Source organism: Ambystoma mexicanum, chromosome 4p (genome assembly GCF_040938575.1).
Source record: "Ambystoma mexicanum isolate Mex_15411 chromosome 4p, UKY_AmexF1_1, whole genome shotgun sequence".
NCBI classification, from domain to species: Eukaryota; Metazoa; Chordata; class Amphibia; order Caudata; family Ambystomatidae; genus Ambystoma; species Ambystoma mexicanum.
The window spans coordinates 681,695,016-681,714,158 of NC_090927.1; the positions used below are offsets into that span (position 1 = coordinate 681,695,016).

Sequence of the window (19,143 nt, forward strand, 5' to 3'; positions counted from 1 at the left end):
CAGGTAGCTATGCAGGAGAGACTGATAGAGTCGAGTAAGGCCTTAACAGAGGAACTGAAAGCACAAATGCAGGCTCTTGCATTGCAACAGGGAGCAGGGGCGGATAGAGATGAGGTCCGCTGGGAAAGAGAGACTCCTGACCATAACCGCAGGAGCCCTAACACCAGGGGCCTTCATCTCCCCCAGTCCCTGGACTCTACCACCCCCATGTCCCCTGGCGCACATGAGCACAGGGCTGCAGGGATGGCAGATTACTATCCAGCTAAGAGTATGGGGCTCATAGGCCAGTACCACTCAGGAATGGAGGGGTGGGCATCCGGGTATGGGCACCCAAGTACAGTACAGTTCGATGGGGAACCCCAGGAGAGTAGGCCCATTAAGGGCATCCTGAAAACCTCTGCCCAGTTAGGTCAGTGGAGGGGGTACCCATCAAATCCTGGCAGCAAGGAGGAATCTGAAGACTCCTCTGAACTGCGCAGGACACAGGAGACCAGGTCCCCACATTCTGCCAGCCATTCCCAGGCTCGCAGAATCCGGGAAAACCTGGAAGAACAGACGGGAACCTCTGGGAGCAGTGCCTCTGAGTCCGAGGATGAATGGACAAGGGTTACCCGAACCAAAAAGGCCAATAAGGCAAAAAGGGCCTTGATTAAGGACCCCTTAAAGCAGATTAAGGCGATCAGGAGCGTCATCACGCCTTACCATAAGAACGCTAAGTATTCTGTTTGGGAGCACTTAGAGTTGTTTGAACAAATGATGGAGACTTTCCATTTGAAGGACAGCCAAAGCTGTATTCAATATGTAAAGTGGACCTTCTCCCCGGAATACTCCAGTTTCTTTGCGGGGCTGGAGGACCAAAATCATTTAAGATGGTCCACCTATAAGGCGGCCATCTTGAAACATTTTTCTGTTCACAGAAATCCTCAAGAGGCTCGCAAGGCAGCCTACAATTTGCAATGTGGGGAGGATCAGGCCCCACAAGAATTTGTGCAGGAGTTAAAGTGGGCTTTTGCACAGACCACAAGAAGGGTGCGCACGGATAGCAGGGAATTTATTAATACGTTTTTCCATGCCTTGCCCAAATATATCATGACCCAGCTCGTGAGGGATTTTCACGAGAAAAGATCTTTAGACTGGGTCATTGAACAGGCTACCCAGATCTATGAGGTGCAGAAACCGGTAGATAGCAAAAGTAATGCCCAGAAAAACCCCAAAGCCAACACCACCCCTGCTGCTGCCAAGGTGGCAGAGGTAAAGGTCACCCCCGTTTTAGATTTGGAGGTGGGGGGGCCTAAAAACCTACCTGCACCTAATAATGCTAGGCCCAGAAGGTCCTCGGGCCAGTCACAGACAGGGAGCCAGGGAGGCAGCCCCACAAATGGGGTCCCTCGCTCTCCTGATTATGTAAGTCCCCGTTACAAGGGAAATCGACCCATCCTGGGTTATGTGTGGACTCCTCCAGCCCAAGGGGGGGGATCCAGACAAGCACCTAACCCAGGGAACTTCCCTCCAAACTTCCCACAGGAGGGCAGAAATTTACCAAACCCTGGGCAGAACTTTTTCCCCAGATATCCACCCGACTTTCAGCCCCAAAACCATCCATCCTTCTTTCCCCAATTCCCTGAGCCCAGACCACTGAATCCGGGAGAGGGGAGGCCAAGGGTGGAGGGGTACCCAAATCTTCCCAACCCGGGGTATTACCAGAGGAGGGACAGCTACGCTTCCCGGGATCAGCCCAGGGGAGAAAACAGGGCCCCGTATCAGCCTGAGCGGGTTTCCCAGTTAGAGCGCCAGGTTCAAAACATGGCGCGGGATCTGGGTCACATACTGAGGGCTCAGCAGAACCCTCAGATGGGCGTGCCGGCGCAGAACGCACCCAACTCTGGACCTGGTGCTCCAGAACAATGACGGGGGCAGCACCCCGATAACTCACCGGTTCCCAGGGAGGAGGCACAAGGGGAAGGGGGGTGTAAAGCCTTGGAGGAAGCTTCCTTCCTCACTTGTAAACAGCCCCTGGAAACCCAGGAACCGGAAACAAAATCTCTTGCCCCTGAAAGTCGGCCCCCTAAGGAGCAGAGGGGGGGTAGGAGAAACAAAAGACCCAAACAGACTCAGTTTGAGGAGGAAGTACAGATCTTCCAATTTGAGGGAGAGGGATCCTCAGAGGATCCTGGGAAAAGGATCTTCTCCTTCAGAGAGGGGGGAACTCCTCCCAAAGAAAAATGGGTCCCTAGGGATGCAAATCCAGACTGGGGAGATGGGGAGACTGAGCTACCGCCGCCCACCATCTCATCCCAGAACCAACAGCAAGAAAATCCCCTGGTTCAAACCCCTCCTGGTGACTGCCTCCAAAAAGGGGGGGGCGGCCCAGAACCGGAGCCAGGGGAACCCACAATGGCTCTGATCTCCAGTTGCCAACTTTTTCTTTCAGATTCCCAAGGCTCTCCACAGAATTCTGCCCAAAATTCTTCTCTCGCGATGTCCAAAACCAGAAAATTAGCCCACCAGTTGTCCAAAAATGTACATTATCTGTGCCCCCTTGAGGAGAAGGAGGGAAGATATTATGCCCCGGTACAAGTACAGGAACAGGGTACAATTTTGGCACTGGTGGACACTGGATCTCAAGCTACCCTTCTGTCCAGAAGGGCCTTTGATGAACTGAATGCAGGAAGGGGAGAGAATTACCAAATTCCTCTCACCTCTCTTCCTGGACAACTGCAGAACTTTGACGGGAAGGAAATTCCCGTCGAGGGGACGGCAGACTTGGACATTAAAATTGGGCGACATAAGTTGAAACACCCGGTCATAGTTGTGACCCCAGAGGGCACCCCTTGTTTATTAGGGAATGACCTCCTGAGAAGGTTGTCACCCCTAATAGATTGTGTAAACAAGGTCCTCTGGACCCAGACTAGCCGACCAATAAAATTAAAACAGAGTGTCAACCATGTTAGTTTAAACGGCACATGCCACATGGTTGAACAAAAATCTGACCAAGTAGAATTTCACTTCCAGAGCAACCAGATTCCAGACGTGACAGTAATAGCAGTAGGACAACAGACTGGTGATGGGGGGTCCTCTCTATTTCTGAAAATCAACCTTCCTTCCAGTCTAAAGTGGTATTCCACGCTGGAAGGAAACACTTTGAAATTCTATACCAATCCACAATCTGAAACTCCCACTCCTATAGTCCAGAAAGATGTGAAATCAGCTCAAAGCCTGGCTGATATTCAGCAAATTGGAGAGCAGTTGTTCATCCCTGTTCAGTTAAATGATGGGAAGGACTCTGTTCTCGCTCGAGTGTGTGTGAACAACGGTAAGAGCTTCATCAGCGAAGCCATGTTTCGCCAACTTCCAAAAGATCCAGCCATTCCCACCTTCAAACTGATAGACAAATGGGAAATGGACCTGGAAGCACCCAATTCAAAACATCTCCTGCCAAGCAGGTGTATGCTCAAAATCTCCATTGGCAACAAGAGCATAGTCCATAATTGTTGGGTTGTGCGAGACGTCACTGCCGCCTTTTACTTAGGCAGTGACATTCTCAATCGCTTTGCCATTAGTTTGGACCTAATAAACTTCAAAGCTTGGTCCCGATTAGCGGATAATCCCATGGGCTTTGATGATCCAGAAAAAGCATTTAGGTCAGCTCAATTGCTACCTTATGCAGTTGAAATTCAGGTTAAAGAGGAAGTCACCATCCCAGAAAGGACCCGACAATTCTCCCTGGAAGTGAAAGTTAAAAGGGGACAAGAGTTGAAAAACCCTGATGCTTACATACATCTAAATGCTTCTCTCCAACAGCAAGGGTTGGGGGTAAACCCAACACCATTAGTCAACATAGAACATGACACCATTCCAATAGAGGTGGATAACAGCGACTTAAAGAGTATTACTCTAGCCGCAGGCACCATTATTGGAATGGCGGTTGATGACCGACATTTCTCCATTGATCTTAGAAATGAACTGTTAGGACCAATCCCCAAGGACTGTTTTGACAGTGACAGTGATGACAATACAACACCAGACAGGATTTTTACCCGGCATGGGGGGAACTTCCTGGTGTACACTTCCTGCCCCTATGGTAAGGAAGATGTGACGTGTGACTTCAGGAGGGATGAGGTGATTTTCCAGGTACATGAGGGCTGCCTTTCCCACCTGAAGCCTCCGGTCCAAATCAGCACTCTGACCAGGGACTTCTCCACCCAGCTGGAGGAGGCCGCGGAGATAGCCAAACCAGAAGTCTTTCCAGGCTTCAGGCAGATGGTGGAAGAGAGAGTCAACCTAGCTGACGCCTGTGTGACTCTGGAACAAAAGCAAAAGTTGAAACAAGTTTTCTTGGATTTCCAAGATCTCTTTGCGGTAGACTCATATGACTGTGGTCGCACTGACATCCACACAACAACAATCCCCACGGACCCTGGCATGACTCCTGTGTTTGTGAAGCAATATCGCTTGCCTCTCGCATCAATGGAGTCCCTTACTGAAATAATTAAGAACCGTGAGTCCCGGGGAATAATCCGTCCAGTCCACAGCACCTTCAATAATCCGGTGCTGGGAATATTGAAGCCAAACGGCCAGTGGAGACTCTGCGCCGACCTTAGGGAGCTCAACAAACGGGTCCATACTTCCCGATGGCCTCTGCCCTACATTGACCAAGGTCTGGCCCAGATTCAGGGGTCACAGGTATTCACTGCAATAGACCTGACCAATGGATACTGGACCGTGCCTGTCAGTAGGGAGGACCAATACAAGCTGGCTTTTACCTTTGGGGGCCAGCAGTACACATGGACCCGGACTCCCTTCGGATACCTCAACTCCGGCAATGAATTCAACATTTTCCTACATAAGGCCATGCCCGACCTGGGTGCAAGGGGTAACCTGGCTTATGTAGATGATGTCCTCATCAAAAGTTCATCTGTGGAGGAACACATAGCGGAGATCCGTTATGTTCTGACCCAGTTGAGGGCCGCCGGAGCAAAACTTTCCTTTCAGAAAGCACAGTGGTGTAAAACCCGTGTTAACTTCTTGGGGCATGAGATTACTCCTCAGGGTCTTTGTCCCCAGGAAAAGAAAGTGGAAGCACTTCAGAAACTGAAAGACCCCACAACTCTGCGGGAACTAAGGAGCCTCCTTGGACTGACTAATTACAGCAGAAAGTTCATTGAGGGCTACGCAGAGATCACCAGACCCCCGATTCATCTCCTGAAGGGGGGGTCAAGTGGGAATGGGGTCCAGAACAAGCCGAGGCAGTAAAACAACTCAAAAGAAGCCTCTCACAAGCGCCTTGCCTAGCTTACCCGGTCAGAAACAAGGAGTTCTTCCTGGAGACAGGGTTCTCTAATACGTGCTTGACGGCAGTATTATATCAAAAGCATGACAAGGTCAATAAAGTAATCTCCTATGCGAGCAAAACTTTATCCTCTGTGGAGGAAAAATTCAACGATTGTGAGAAGGCACTCCTGGCAACGGTGTGGGCATTGAAGAATTACCGCCCGTTTATCCAGGGGGAACACATCATAGTGGAGACTCCACACCAGCCTCTGCAATATCTCCAAAGTGACAGAATCCGGGCCGGAAATGTGAGTAATTCCCGAATTACTTCCTGGATTCTGTCAATGCAAGGCTTTCCTGTGGAGGTCAGATATGGCCAAAACAAGAAGAGTCCCCTCGCGCAAGGTCTGGCTGACTTGCATGATTGTGCCAGAGAAAACTGTCTCGAGGACGAAAGTCTAAAAATAAAGGACAACATGGAGGCATACCTTAATTCCCCCCACAAAGTCTTTGAAGAAGACAAGTGTGAGGGAATGCCCACTGTGTATGTGGATGGATGCTCTTACCATGTTGACAACGACGGGGAGAAAGAACTAGTGGCCGGCGTAGGGAATGCATGGGTGAATGAGTCCCCAGAACCCTCCGCTGGATACAAAATTGGTCCCCGAAGTAGTCAGGTGGCAGAATTGATGGCTGTGCATCGGGCCATCCTCACTGCTGTCCAGCATCAACTCCACGAACTGGTCATAATCACAGATTCGGATTATGTACGGAACGGGTTCGTGGAGCACCTGGTTAATTGGAAAACCAGAGGCATGTTATGTGCTAACAACAAACCCTTGAAACATGGGAAGTTGATCCAAAACATTGATGATCTGGTCACATCGAATGGGATGACCATCTATTGGAAGAAGATTAAGGGTCATTCCAAAGTAGAGGGACCAGACAAAACTGGAAATGACTTAGCTGATCAGCTGGCCAAAACCGGGGCCATCCAAGGGGATCTAATTGAGATTGAGTCCCTGTTGGGGGAAATCCAGGTCACTGCCATCACTAGGTCCCAGACAAATGCTCACAACGACCTTTCAATTGCACAATGGAGTAAGGAGACCCCTGATGCTGATTTGATTACTGCCCAGAAGGGGGATCCAATAATTGGTAAATTTTACCAGCACCTTGAGGACCCTGAGAACTTTCCCCTGACGGATGCCGATTACATTGGGAAAGAGGACCTAAGAGTGTTGATGAAATGTCCAAAAATGTTCCGAATCCAAGACGGTGTGCTGGTAAGGAAATCCAAAGCTGGCCACGATCAGTGGGTGGTTCCTACCTCATTCCGAAGCCTGATGTTAAGTCACGCCCATGATGCGGCCACTGCCGGTCATAGGGGGTTTCACACAACATTGGAAATCTTAAGAGAGGTTGCATACTGGCCACACATGGGGCAGGACCTCGACCAATACTTGAAGGGGTGTCTTGTGTGTGCACAATTTCAGCCATCATCCCTTACGCACCGGGCGCCTTTACAAAAGAGGGGCATGACACTGCCATGGTCAGATTTACAAATCGACTTTGTAGGCCCTGTGATTCGCTCGGCTAGGGGGAATAAGTACATGTTGACTGTGACATGCTTGTTTACCAAGTGGGTGGAATGTCTCCCAGCCCCAAACTGCAAGGCAGAAACTGCAGCTGCCTTGATGATTAACCACATCTTTTCCCGTTTTGGTCTACCTCAAAGGATTGAGTCAGACAGAGGTAGCCACTTCACCAGTGAAGTAATGACAAAGATGTGGGAGATACTGGGGGTCAAAAGGAAGTTGCATATTGCTTATCGGCTAGCTTCTTCTGGGGCAGTAGAGAGATATAACCGGACAATTGTGAGCATATTAAAGAAGTTTGTGGCAGATTCTGGGCCAAGTTGGGATATCCGATTACCTCTGGTCCTAATGGCCATCAGATCTACCCCTTCATCTGCAACCAAAATGTCACCATTTGAGTTGATGACTGGGCGCAAGATGGTGCTTCCTCAGCATTTGCTCTATAGGACCCAAGAGCAGACACTGATAAATGCCTCCACTACTCATGAGTATGTAGAGAATTTAAGGAAACACCTCCAACATGCTTTTGCTTATGCTCAGCGGAATCTAGAAAGATCAGCTGATAGCATGAAGACCCACTATGACCTGAAAACTTCCAGGAAGGAATATCAGGTGGGAGACCGGGTCTATCTATACAACTTCCAAAGGAACCAGGCCAAGCAGTGCAAATTTTTGCCTACATGGAAGGGACCCTTTGAGATCATCGACAAGATCTCCCCTGTGGCCTACAAAATCCACATCCCCAAAGGTCCTTTGGCAGCGGGGGAAGACAAGTGGGTCCACATAAACCAGTTGAAGTGTTGCCATCCCAGGCACGCTCTGCAACAACTGGAGGAATCCTCTGGAATCCTAGCGGGTACTGTCTCAGATTAATTCAGTTCCAATCATAAAACATACCACATCTAGTCTCTAAAATATTGTGATTTGCATGAAACTGTCTCTTAGTTATACTGTTTTTATTGTTTCAAAATAAGAATGTAATGTGTCGTGATGATGAAATGCATATGCTGCCCCACTATCTCAACAGTGGTGGAAAAAGTCTATGAGTAGGTATTGCCGCTCTTCCTTTGTCGTCCTAGGAGAAAGAAAACCTGAAGACGGGCCAAGGAGGATGATACGGAGACCGGGAACGAAGATCCAATGGGCCCAGTGGACCGCCCAATATTCCCATCAGGACCGGCGAGGAGAACTGATCGATCAGTACCGGATGGAGGAAAAGATGCTGAACGGTGCCATCTATTGGAAGAAGATGAGGAAACATCCCAGGTCTTGCGAGTCCCATTCGTGAAATAGAATGGCCATCGCAAGAGGGGGGCTTGTGGGATGTATTTACCCATGCACCCGAGCCCTACCTCAAAACTGTGCAGTACTGACATGGAAAACCTCATGATGGCCAGAGCTTCCCAGAAAATGCACAGGGAAATGCATGAAGAATAGGCTGCCACTCATTTTTGCCGATGTTATGGGCACAGAAGGACACTGCCTAAAACCACCATTGGACTACCCACACAGTAGTCTGAAACCATTGGGAATGGCAATGCTGATTGCCAAAAGCAAACCCATAACTGTTGGGAATTCATTTTCTTAAATCCCAAAAATGGGTGCAGTACCAGTACTCACCACTATCCAAAAGCCGGCAATTTAAAACAACACCAGATTTTACTTTTTTGTGTAAAAATGAATGAACCCAAAGCAGGCTAAAGAAAGACTTACTGAGAGGTGGATCCAATGTAAAGTTATATTCTGAAGTGATTTGAAGGTTTATAACAAGACTGGCTGCGCTATGGAGTCAGCAGTTTAAGTTGCACTGGATTTAAAGACACTAAAATCGAAAATGTTTAGATTAAATGAGTGACCTATGTTTGGTGTCACATGCCTTTGTAACTGTTTAAATGTCATAGTTTTAAACTTAGAATCAGCCTTCTAGCTGCATATGTGAAAATGTTTAGTTTTATTTGAATGCAGAAACTGGGGAACAAAAAGTGACATTTTATCTGAAACCTGGCTTAAGGAACTGAATTCTGCCTGGCAACTACCCCCATCAGGAGTGAAACTTGAGTCACAGCTGTGTTCCCAGGCCTAGCTGCCCTTTTGCTGCTCACACTAAGGATATGCCATCTATCTGATAATTGAATTACCTGTGCTCTGCAGGAAAGTGAACAAAGCCTTGTCCTGGCTCAGGCAAAGGTTTTATTGGCAGGAGTCGTAAATGGTCGTAAAAAGTGGCTTCCTCCTGAGGAAAGGGGAGGGGCACTGCCTGTGAGAGCAAGCTGGCTTGGCAGAACTGGAAAAACCAGAAATTCAACCTTGTGCTGAGGGTAAACCACACCCCTTTGTAGCCAGAATATTGTTTAGAAAAAGATGAATAACTCATAGAGCAGACATGTGAAAATTTTATAAATGACACCATAATTCTTGTGATTTTTCTGCCCACATTTTAAGAGGTTTTTCGACCCGGTGGCATGTTCAGGGGGGTTTTAGCGGAAAAGTGGATATTACTCTAAATGTATGCATGTTAAAAATCTGAAACTTCATCAGTTAATGTCCATACTCCCTGCGCACATGTATGTAAAGTTGGGTCAATGTCAGAAATTGAAAAATCAGTTAAAAAGTCAATTATGTGCCATTTCTGAATGCAAGCTCTTAGAAACAGCAGATTTGGACAGAGACATGGCTAAATTCAGCCACACCATGTATATGTAATTTCAAGCAACTGTGTAACTGTGAAATATGTCTTTTATTATCAAATATAGAATGTGTGCAATCTGACAGAGGAGTGTCCTATCTGCAAGCCATAAAATGACATCACGCTGACACACACTTCCTTCCCCAATCAAATGATAAATGGAAGTTTGACCAATTAGAAGCTGAGAGAGAGGTAGGGTCAGTGATGCTAGAACACACCCACATTCTAAACACATAAAAGCAGACAGACAGGACAGATAGGGACCTTCAATTCCATTTGCTGCAACGCGCTCTGCCGGACCATACAACATCCAGAGATCCAGACTTCAAATTCATAAACCTCCAGAGAGCCAAACTAGAGACTTCAATCTATCCAGAACTAGAGACCCAGACCAGAGATCCAGAAAGAGAGAGACCCAGATCACTGTGAAGTGCAGAGACCAGAGGCGAGTCTAAAACCCTGACCAGATCCGTGATGAGGCCCATTTCACTCAAGAATATAGTGTGAGTACCTAGAAAACTGTGCAGAACCAATCTCCTAGTTAAAATAATATAATTCAATCCTATTTTAATCTAAGTAGAACTGTCTCCTAACTGTCACCTGTCATTTGTAAAGCTGTCACTTGTCATTTCCTAGTTGCAAGCTGCACTTGTCTTTTTGAACTTTAAAATTTCAAATCTGAAAAACGACCTTCACAAAATCGCTCATATCTCCGCAACCGTTTGTGCTAGAGACTTGCAATAACTTTCATCTGACAGGTTAGAATCGTGGCTTTCCTACGAACCTAGAACCGCATTCCTACCCCTTATAGTTTTACCGCAATCGCGGAACACGCATTCGCGAATTTTACCGCGATTTGCAAATTTCTTCACATGTAAAAACTGCTGCTGCTTGCCTTCCATTTGCCAGAAATTCGTTTAACCTGCTAACTATCCCTGCATCATTGCCAGTGTGAGCCTGGACTAATATTAACTAGATACCACTCACCCTGAACCTCTGAAAGGGAATTAAAAGCATTTCCAGCATATTTCTCATCCATTGCTAGCACATATCAAAGCATTTTGCCTGTGTTTTCAAACTTCTGTAGTCTAAGCTTGCTGGGGTGAACTGAATCACATTTGATTGCATTTCTGAGAACTGTGTGCTTCCTTCCATTTCCTTGCATTGTATCAAGGGGGGGAGGGGATTGCCAGAGAAAAGTGATTACATTGTTTTGTTGAAATCATATTGAGTATTTCTATACTGCATTTCATTCATTCAACCTTGCATCCATTTGAACTCTATAAAGCATTTTGTACCACCTTCTTCTTTTGTTCCTATTTACCAGTTACCAGTGTGCTACCTTATCCATTTCATGTCAACTCATTAGTGATTATAAGAAGTGTGCTAGTGCCAGATTCTCCGTTGTTGATCTTTATCATATCAGATTAAGTGTGCTTTTCAATTATTAATTTATTATAAGGTGTGATATATACATCTCTTGTTTAAATTATCAAATAAACCTTTTAAACTTGCAAAACAGAACTACTTCTTGGCTCAGTGGGGTCAGGGGGATTCCAAGAGAGGGGTGTTATATAGGGGTAGTCATCCAGAACGCATGAACTGGACATAAAGATATATCAATAAGGGTTTTCATTCAGTATTATAGACTAGGCGTTGACTTAGCTGTAGTGTTGAATTGAATCCTCTTACAAGTAGTACAATATAAGAGAGAGGACACAATTCATAAAGTATTTTGCATATAGACTGCAGAAAAACAATATCAAATAGACACTCACTAAATTAATGCAATTTACAAGGCTAATAAGCAGAGTAACTATCAGCTACAATGTAAAAATGGCAATCCATGTTAGTATAAATATTTTGCAAGACCAAAAAGAACCCACCTAGTGAGAACCTTGCGATTTGGGCCAAACATTTTGCAAAAATGATTGTCTAGCGGACAGTCGTATACCTTATGCCTCACATAACAAAATTCACAAATTGTATTGGTTGTGCATTTTTGTATCAACCTTATTTAGACGGCAAGGACTGTAAAGCACTTTGTGCATAAGAAGAAGTATTTATGCCAAAGAAGCAATTTCTTCCCCACTAAGTAGAGCTTAGGCAATGATGCTTTTCACTAGTAAGGGGGCAGATATAAACCAATATTCTCCCCTGAGCCTCTTCCACATCTACTTTACATTTGTCTACACAGACTAGGGGCATATATATTATAGAGGTTGATTGCTAGTATGAGTACATCATCCCTGGATGTTTGCAGCGGGTGCAAGATTAATTTGAAGCACATCTCTAATTTCTAGATATTGAAGAAAGCATATTGTCAGAAATCTGGGGAAATCATGCCTTCTCTCCAAGGTGGAGCCACCCCCCTTTGGGACTAGGGAGGTGAGACTGCTAAGTTTAATGCCCCCTAGTGGTCAGGGCAAGCGGGAGCCCACTGGGGATGACTCCCCGTTAGTGGACAAGGTATCCCCAGAAAGGGATATTATTCATCCTCCCTCATGTGAAGAGTGCCACTTCTTTATTGGCTTTATGGGCATTACAACGGATAAGGGTGTGCATGAAACTTTTGAAATGCCTGGTATGGTTTATGACCCTTTAGGATACCATCATTACATGAATCACAGAAACATGGAATTGCGCATCCTCATTACAGCTTGAACTATGAAGCACCAGTAAGAACTGCACACGATGGCAAGGAAAGTGAGAAGAAACATCTTGTGGCATGAACCACAGGACGAGAGTCCATCCCAGAAGTTGGAGACATGAAGCACCCACACTCAGCCGGGGTGTAGAGGAGAGAAGCGCAGGAGTCGGCGGAACAGTGCTCTCTCCCATGCAGTGCTGAACCCATGAGGCTCGACTGCCACTGAAGAGGAGGCAGAAATGCATCAGAAGTGATAGATCAGCGCCGGAAGCAGACAATGCTGAAGACCTGTCAAGCACTGACAGGAAGAAGCAGAACCAACAAAGGGACGCCGAGGTCCACCAAGGAACCTGAGATGTGGTACCACCACAGCCTAAGCAACCGCCGCCCTGAGTAATGCAGCTACGAGGAGTAAGGCATGCCGTGGTTTCAGGGAACCCGGAGGAGGGCTGAGAGGACTGGCCGGACCCCAAGCCAGGACAGAAAGGTGTATACTCCAACCAGCAGTCAGAGAAACAGTTGTCCGAGCCAGGGTGAGACCAAGATACCCCAGCCAGGGAGAGAGAATCAACAACCAGAGCCAGGGTGAAAACCAAGATACCCCAAGCCGGGAGACAGAATTAACCACCTGAGATATGGTGTGAGTTAAAATATCCCAAGCAGGGGTAAGAGAAACAGACGAGTCATGGTGAAAATGAAGGTACTCCAAGCCAGGGAGAAACATAAGCCGAGTCCCGGTGCGAACCAAGAAACCCCAAGCCAGGTGGGAGACAAAGTACTCCAAGCCAAGGTGAAAGCCAAGAGACCCTACAGAGGGACAAGAAACAGAATACCCCAAGACAGGTTGGGCACTGTGATATCACAAGGCAGAGAGAAAGGAGTCGTACCCCAAGAGGGGGTGAGAGAGGCTGCATTTGAAGGTGGGGTGGCCACTATCCAACCCACGCAGGGCGAGACTCTCATTCTAAGAAGAGAGGAAGAATAAAGGGACATTGTGAAACTGTTAACTCGGAACTGTGTTGCTGGAAGGATGCCAGAAAGACAATTAGGTCGGGGGTCATAAACCAGCCACCATTATTTGGGCCGAAACAAAACCCTTACCATATCGTTCTGGTTAAACCCTTTTTGTTAGTGGTAGGGACAGACTTTAGGTTAGATTAGGTCTGGGCAGAGGACAGGTTCATGTTGTGAGACATCCTGACAAGCACCATTTGTTATTTCCTCTGTAGAACAGGGAAACCCTCATTAGACATAGGGATAAGATAGGCCTACGTATTCCTGTTAGTAAAACATTGTTGCAAAAATGACCTCTTGCTCGTCTACTTACTGAGTCTGAGTTTTCACAATATGTTCTCTTCGAAGATCTTAAATGGAGCGCATTAGACCCCTATTGACATGTTTTGAATTGTTGAACACAAGTGATGGCACTTTTCCCCAGTGGGACTAATGACAAACTCTGTAGCCAACCAAATGTAGTGAAAGATATTATGAAATAACAAGGCATGGATGTTAAATTGAAAACTAATGCCACATACAAGATAAAGTAAGCACATTTTACAGCCCCTGGATTATTAAATGTTTAGTTAATGTCTAAATGAGTCCTGATGCTAGACCCACAACACACATTTTCGAAAATTGCTGAGCACCAGGTAAATTAATCTGTCTTCAGAAATACACTGGGCGTAGATCTAGAACCCAGGTTTTCTTAGCAAGAAAGACCCTGTACATACTAATACAACTAAATAGATCAGGTCTGATAGATGAGAATTTACCACAAACAGAAATTCTGGATTTAACGACACTACGCATCTAAAATATTCTAGCTAGCCCCATAGTTACAAAAACTTTACATTAGCCTGCCTAAATTATGGACCAACACCCGATCTGAGAATTAGAATAATCTTATTTTTTGGGTTGGACGTATCACCTAAATAATTCCTTGCCATTTTCCAGTTGAAGAGTAGCACCCCAGATTGAGGTTTATCTCCTTTGCTCACATCATCTGCCATCCTACCTCTATCCTGCCATTCTGACAAATGTTATTTTTTTAACAACAAAACTGTCTAAGCCAACAAACACGGGTGCAGCGTCAGCTGTGAAGGCCATCATGCATTCTCACCCAAATAATCAATGATGCCCCCACTATGCCACTGCCAATATGACCTGTACACAGCAAATGTAAATTCCCAGCTAGATTCAAAACCACAAACAAACTGGGCACTGCTGAACAATGCCTACCAGAACTCTAACCCCCAAGGCAAACTAAAATCAATAACATTTCCCAAAATACAAGGAGAAAATGTGAGAATGCATTCTCAGATCACTGTTCCCTCCCCAAAACTGGCCCCAAATCCACTTTAATTGAAGCATCTTGGGGCATTCTATGCCGGTAGGGAGCAGGATCCATTCTTCGATAATAAAAGGGGATCGCCCTTTCTGCAGCAGCCCCTTAAGATCTCCCTTCATGTTTAAGGTTGCTTCCTCTGTGTGACCACTTATGCAGGTAGTTTGACCTGCTGTTGACCCATAAAGCCTTAGAGCTGGTTCCTGCTAGAGATCTAGGGAAAGGATGGTATTTGTGGCACTTTGTAGTCCTCAAGAAGGGATGCAGCATGAGTACGACCCCAGATCTACACTCCCTGAACAACGTCCTCTATAAAGAAATATGCAAAAGAATCCTGGTGGTGCACATCTTACAAAGTCCTTGAGGACGACAACTGTCCCTGGATCTCCAGGAATGCATATTTGAACATCTTGGTACACCAGAAACATCATACTGACTTGTGCTTTGCAATAGGAGGGACACACTACCAGTTCACTCTGTTGTCTCTTCCTCTCGTATTTGCAGAAAGACTCTTTGTGAGGGAGATGATGTTAACTCATCTTCGGATCGGAGGCACCCATGTCTTCCTTATGTAAATGCCTGCATTCAAAATGTGAAACCAACAGAGCTGTTGTCACTGGATCTATTCAGGATGCGAAATCTCTGCATTCATTGTGTTTCTCGCTGAACCTACAGACGTTAATACTAACAGCAAACAGATAGTGTCAGTTCATTGATGCTGTTTCGGACACCCAAACCCGGAAAGGTTGTTCCTCTTATTGAGAGAGTGAGGGACCTAGTTCAGACCATGTACTCATTCAGTTGCATGTTTCTGGGCTATATGACCACCTGCATCCTTTTCTGTGCCACAGGCCTGATTTGCAACGAGGTTACTTCAGTGGTCACAGCGTGATCAGTCATCTTTCCTTTGGCAAGATCTGCAATACCTGGGAGTTTTATCAAAGATGAATTGTGATCTGCACTGGTGAACAGTGCAGGCAGAATGTTGAAGAGGGAGCCTTTGTGGAAAATATGGCCGAGATAAATAGAGATGCATCCATGAGTGTTTGGGGTGTTCACCGGCGAGAACTTTCATGGCATGGTCGCTTAGATGGTGGGAGCAGATTGCCATGTGAATCTTACAGCGCTCAAGGGAATGTGTGCATCTGATTGTTTTCTCCACTAGATCATGTACGAATGTGCATAGAGCTTGGTAGGCTACAGCCTCCATGCATTATTTCAGCAAAGTGTTGCTAGTTTGATTCTGTTTTGCAGAGAGGCGATGTTGGTCTGATTCTGGGAGAAGGAAAATTATGTGGGCATCGCTACTCATCTGGTTAGCAAGGGATCATGTTCTGGTAAATGCAATCATCAGACAAAAAGTCATGTCCTTTTTCTCTATGGGGAGCTCTGCTCTAGGCAAATTTCCTTCAGAAAGCAGAGTGAATATGCGCCAGTAACAGATTAGGAGTTGAATCTAGTTCTTGAATCTCTTGCTCTACTCATTCCAGTGGTGCTAAAAACTTTATAAAGTATTGGTGCTACTCACTGGATACTTTCTCGACTTGATCATGTTTCCACTTTGGAAACTTCAGCTTAGGGAAGACTTTCTGTGACAGGCCTGTCGCTATGGTCTGGACTTAGGCCTGCTACTAAATCTACACCTGCCTGTAGTTGGAGAAAGTTGTCTGGTTGCTGGTGTGTCAAATACCTTGAACCATTCTCAACCTCCATAGCTATTATACTTACATTCTTGTTGTCTTTAGCAAAAAGAGGCCTTAATGTCGGTACGCTGACAGGCTATTTGGTGGCTACCTCTGTATTTACGAGGAAGCTGGAACAAGGTTATTATTTTTCTATGCCTATAGCAATGTAGTTTTCTGAAAGGGCTAGTTAACTCCTTTCTTCTTAAGGCTTTTGTTATCACTTCTTGGGATCTAGATTTCATGGTGGCATTTGTGGTGCCAGTTCTTTTTTATCCTTGGCAATTTTGACATCATTGCCCATGAGGATGATCACTGTGGAGTTGCTGTTTTTGATCACTGTGGCTTCAGCTACACGGCTAGTTGAGCCACAAGCATGGCGTAGATCCCTCTTTGTTATATTTTCTAAGGAGACGGTCACTCTGAGAATGAGATCTTCTTTCCTTACTATATGGTGTCTAAATTTCGAAGTCAGAAAATTCACATTCAATTTGTTCTTGACGAATACACAGGCTGGATACTGAAAGGCTCCCAGGTTCCAATATCCCCAAACCCAATGAGTTCAGTAGAGATGATGAGCTGTCTGTTTGCTGATTTTGCTGGTTCAAGATAACACCTGTCCAGGGTAAAGGCATAAAATGGGCCTCTTTAAGACTCAGTGGCACAGTCCCCTGTGGGGCAGTGAAAAGGACTGTTATTACAGTTTGTACCACCCATGCCAACCACCACTTAGAGAGCTTCATGACGGAAAGCAAGGAAGTCAAAAGGCAGGCTAAGAAATTTCCAAGTCTAAAGCTACACTGAACTTGCAATTCCAGGCCAAATGCTTTGTGCCACGAGTCACACACACCCAGACACATTTCCAGTCAGTTTTCCCACACCAGCCTTTTTCCATTTTCTCCCATATGCATAGATTGGGTTTACGCTTAAACATGTTTTTTTATGAACGCAGAAATTTAGAAGAAGGAAAAGAAATAAACGCCCAATAATATTCAGAACAATGAAGCACTTACTCATTCAAACTTGGAAACATGTTTAACTTAAAACATCAATATAATGCTATCATGATGAGCATTTGTTTTCATCAGGTTTTCAGACATTCTATGAAACTAAAATGCAGATTTCGTTTAACTTCATACAACTTCAGACTTCATACAATCTTGTGCTTTGTTTTTCCCCTGTGTAAGTCATGTCATACAATTAGCAAGTGATTTATATTGAATCGGAAATTTGAGAAATTAATGTTATAATTTGAAGTTACATCTGATTGGTTTTTTTCTTCCCAGTAGCTACTCACAAGAAATTGAAGAGTACTATACAAAGAAGCACAGAAACCGGAATGGCAGCAGAAATGAGAAGTCGTATGGTTCGCCAGCCTAGTCGCGAGTCAAATGATGGCAGCATAAACAGCTACAGCTCCGAGGGAAAGTAAGTGGGAAAATAAGTACTGTAACATAACCGTACAAACAACTTTAGGTTTGTTGAGCCCAAAACTATTTTTTTTTAAATTTTATTTTATTGTTCAATTATAATGCGCTTAATACCAGGGAGTGGTTTCTAAGCACGGGCTTGGGGTTAGAACCTGTGTTGCTCTGCATTGACTTCCTTCCAAGATAAACGTGTTGGCCCTGAGCTATACTTCCTAGCTTTAAAAACAAGAGAGTAACCTTTTTGACATTAAGATATGTTAATTAAAAAGATTCCCCTCGGTCATTCTTTCTCAATCCCTGTATGTAGTCCTTGGTTCATTTTCAGTAGCTGTGTGCATTGACTTGAGAAGACCTCCAATGCAGAAGCTAAATGCAGTAGTAAATTATTCTAGGGCACTACGCTTTTTAAATAATTTTTTCAGACAAAGAAAGTCATAGCACAAATGTTTTCAACAATTGCTTGTATTACATTTTGTTTTTAACTTTTCTAAGTGATGTATTGTGGAAAATTTGAAAACTGTGAAACAGAGACAACATGATAAGTGTCAAATAAATGTCACTGTCCACATTAATTATTTGTCTCTTTGCACCTGATTTTGCCGATGCCTTAGTGACTATGTTCAGCTCTAAGAGGCCTTTTCCAGGCGACAGTTTGCTCTCTAAAAGTATCCAATACCATGCTACAACGTACCAGTTGTGTCTGGACAGCATAAAGTTGCCAATCTTTCCACTATGCATTAAGAAATGGAAATCAAGGGTGGTATTACAGTACATTTTCACTTACACAAAAACTGTTCTCACAAGGACAAAAACTTTTTTTTAACTTTAGCACAAGTACTAAACTTTAGTACAAGTATAGATATAGTTTCCCTGTATATGCACTGGCGCTAATAGGCCTCCAGACAGCATTTGAGCATGTGCCAATGAGGTTTTGCATATTCACACAGCGTTTGCGTATGTGCACATGTACCTTAATACTACCCCAAATGTCTCCCATAGACTACGAAGGTGCAGATTTGCTTTAATGCAGAAAGTAAAGTCATGTCATTATTACTGGTGTTATATGTTATGGAACATCTAAGCATCAGAAAGGGGAGGGCGTAGTAGTACCTTTGTACACTCCAGTAATAAGGTGTTATGACTAGATCATTCTCAGGCACTTCAACATATGGTTTGAAGAAGAGAACGCAAACTATCAGATACCCCTAACCAAGCAACTTAAGACAATGAAACTACAACAAATGTTGAAAGCAGTGACACACATAGCAGGCCACACTCTAGATGCAATCTTCACCAACAAAAGTCTGATCACAACAGCACCACCAATCGAAATAATATAGAGCGACCTATACCCTTTGTGATCTAAATACCATCAAAAGCATCCTACAAACCCCAAAAGAACCCACCGATCTAGAAAAGAAATGGGAGAACCGTCGAAAGCAGTAACCTAGAATGAAACTTAAAATCCTCAAAGCCATCGAT

The 19,143-nt window shown here is 45.0% G+C and overlaps 1 protein-coding gene across 19 annotated transcripts in view; it reads left to right on the top strand.

Moving 5' to 3' along the window:
- RIMS1 (regulating synaptic membrane exocytosis 1) overlaps positions 1-19,143 on the top strand; it is a 1,643,460-nt gene that overhangs the window by 1,553,265 nt on the left and 71,052 nt on the right. For 18 of the 19 annotated variants that reach the window (XM_069606225.1, XM_069606227.1, XM_069606239.1 and 15 more), the window contains one exon: positions 17,518-17,659. In XM_069606225.1, coding sequence (XP_069462326.1) covers positions 17,518-17,659 — 142 coding nt within the window. The remainder of the gene's footprint in view (positions 1-17,517; positions 17,660-19,143) is intronic. The other variant, XM_069606238.1, reaches the window with a different exon arrangement.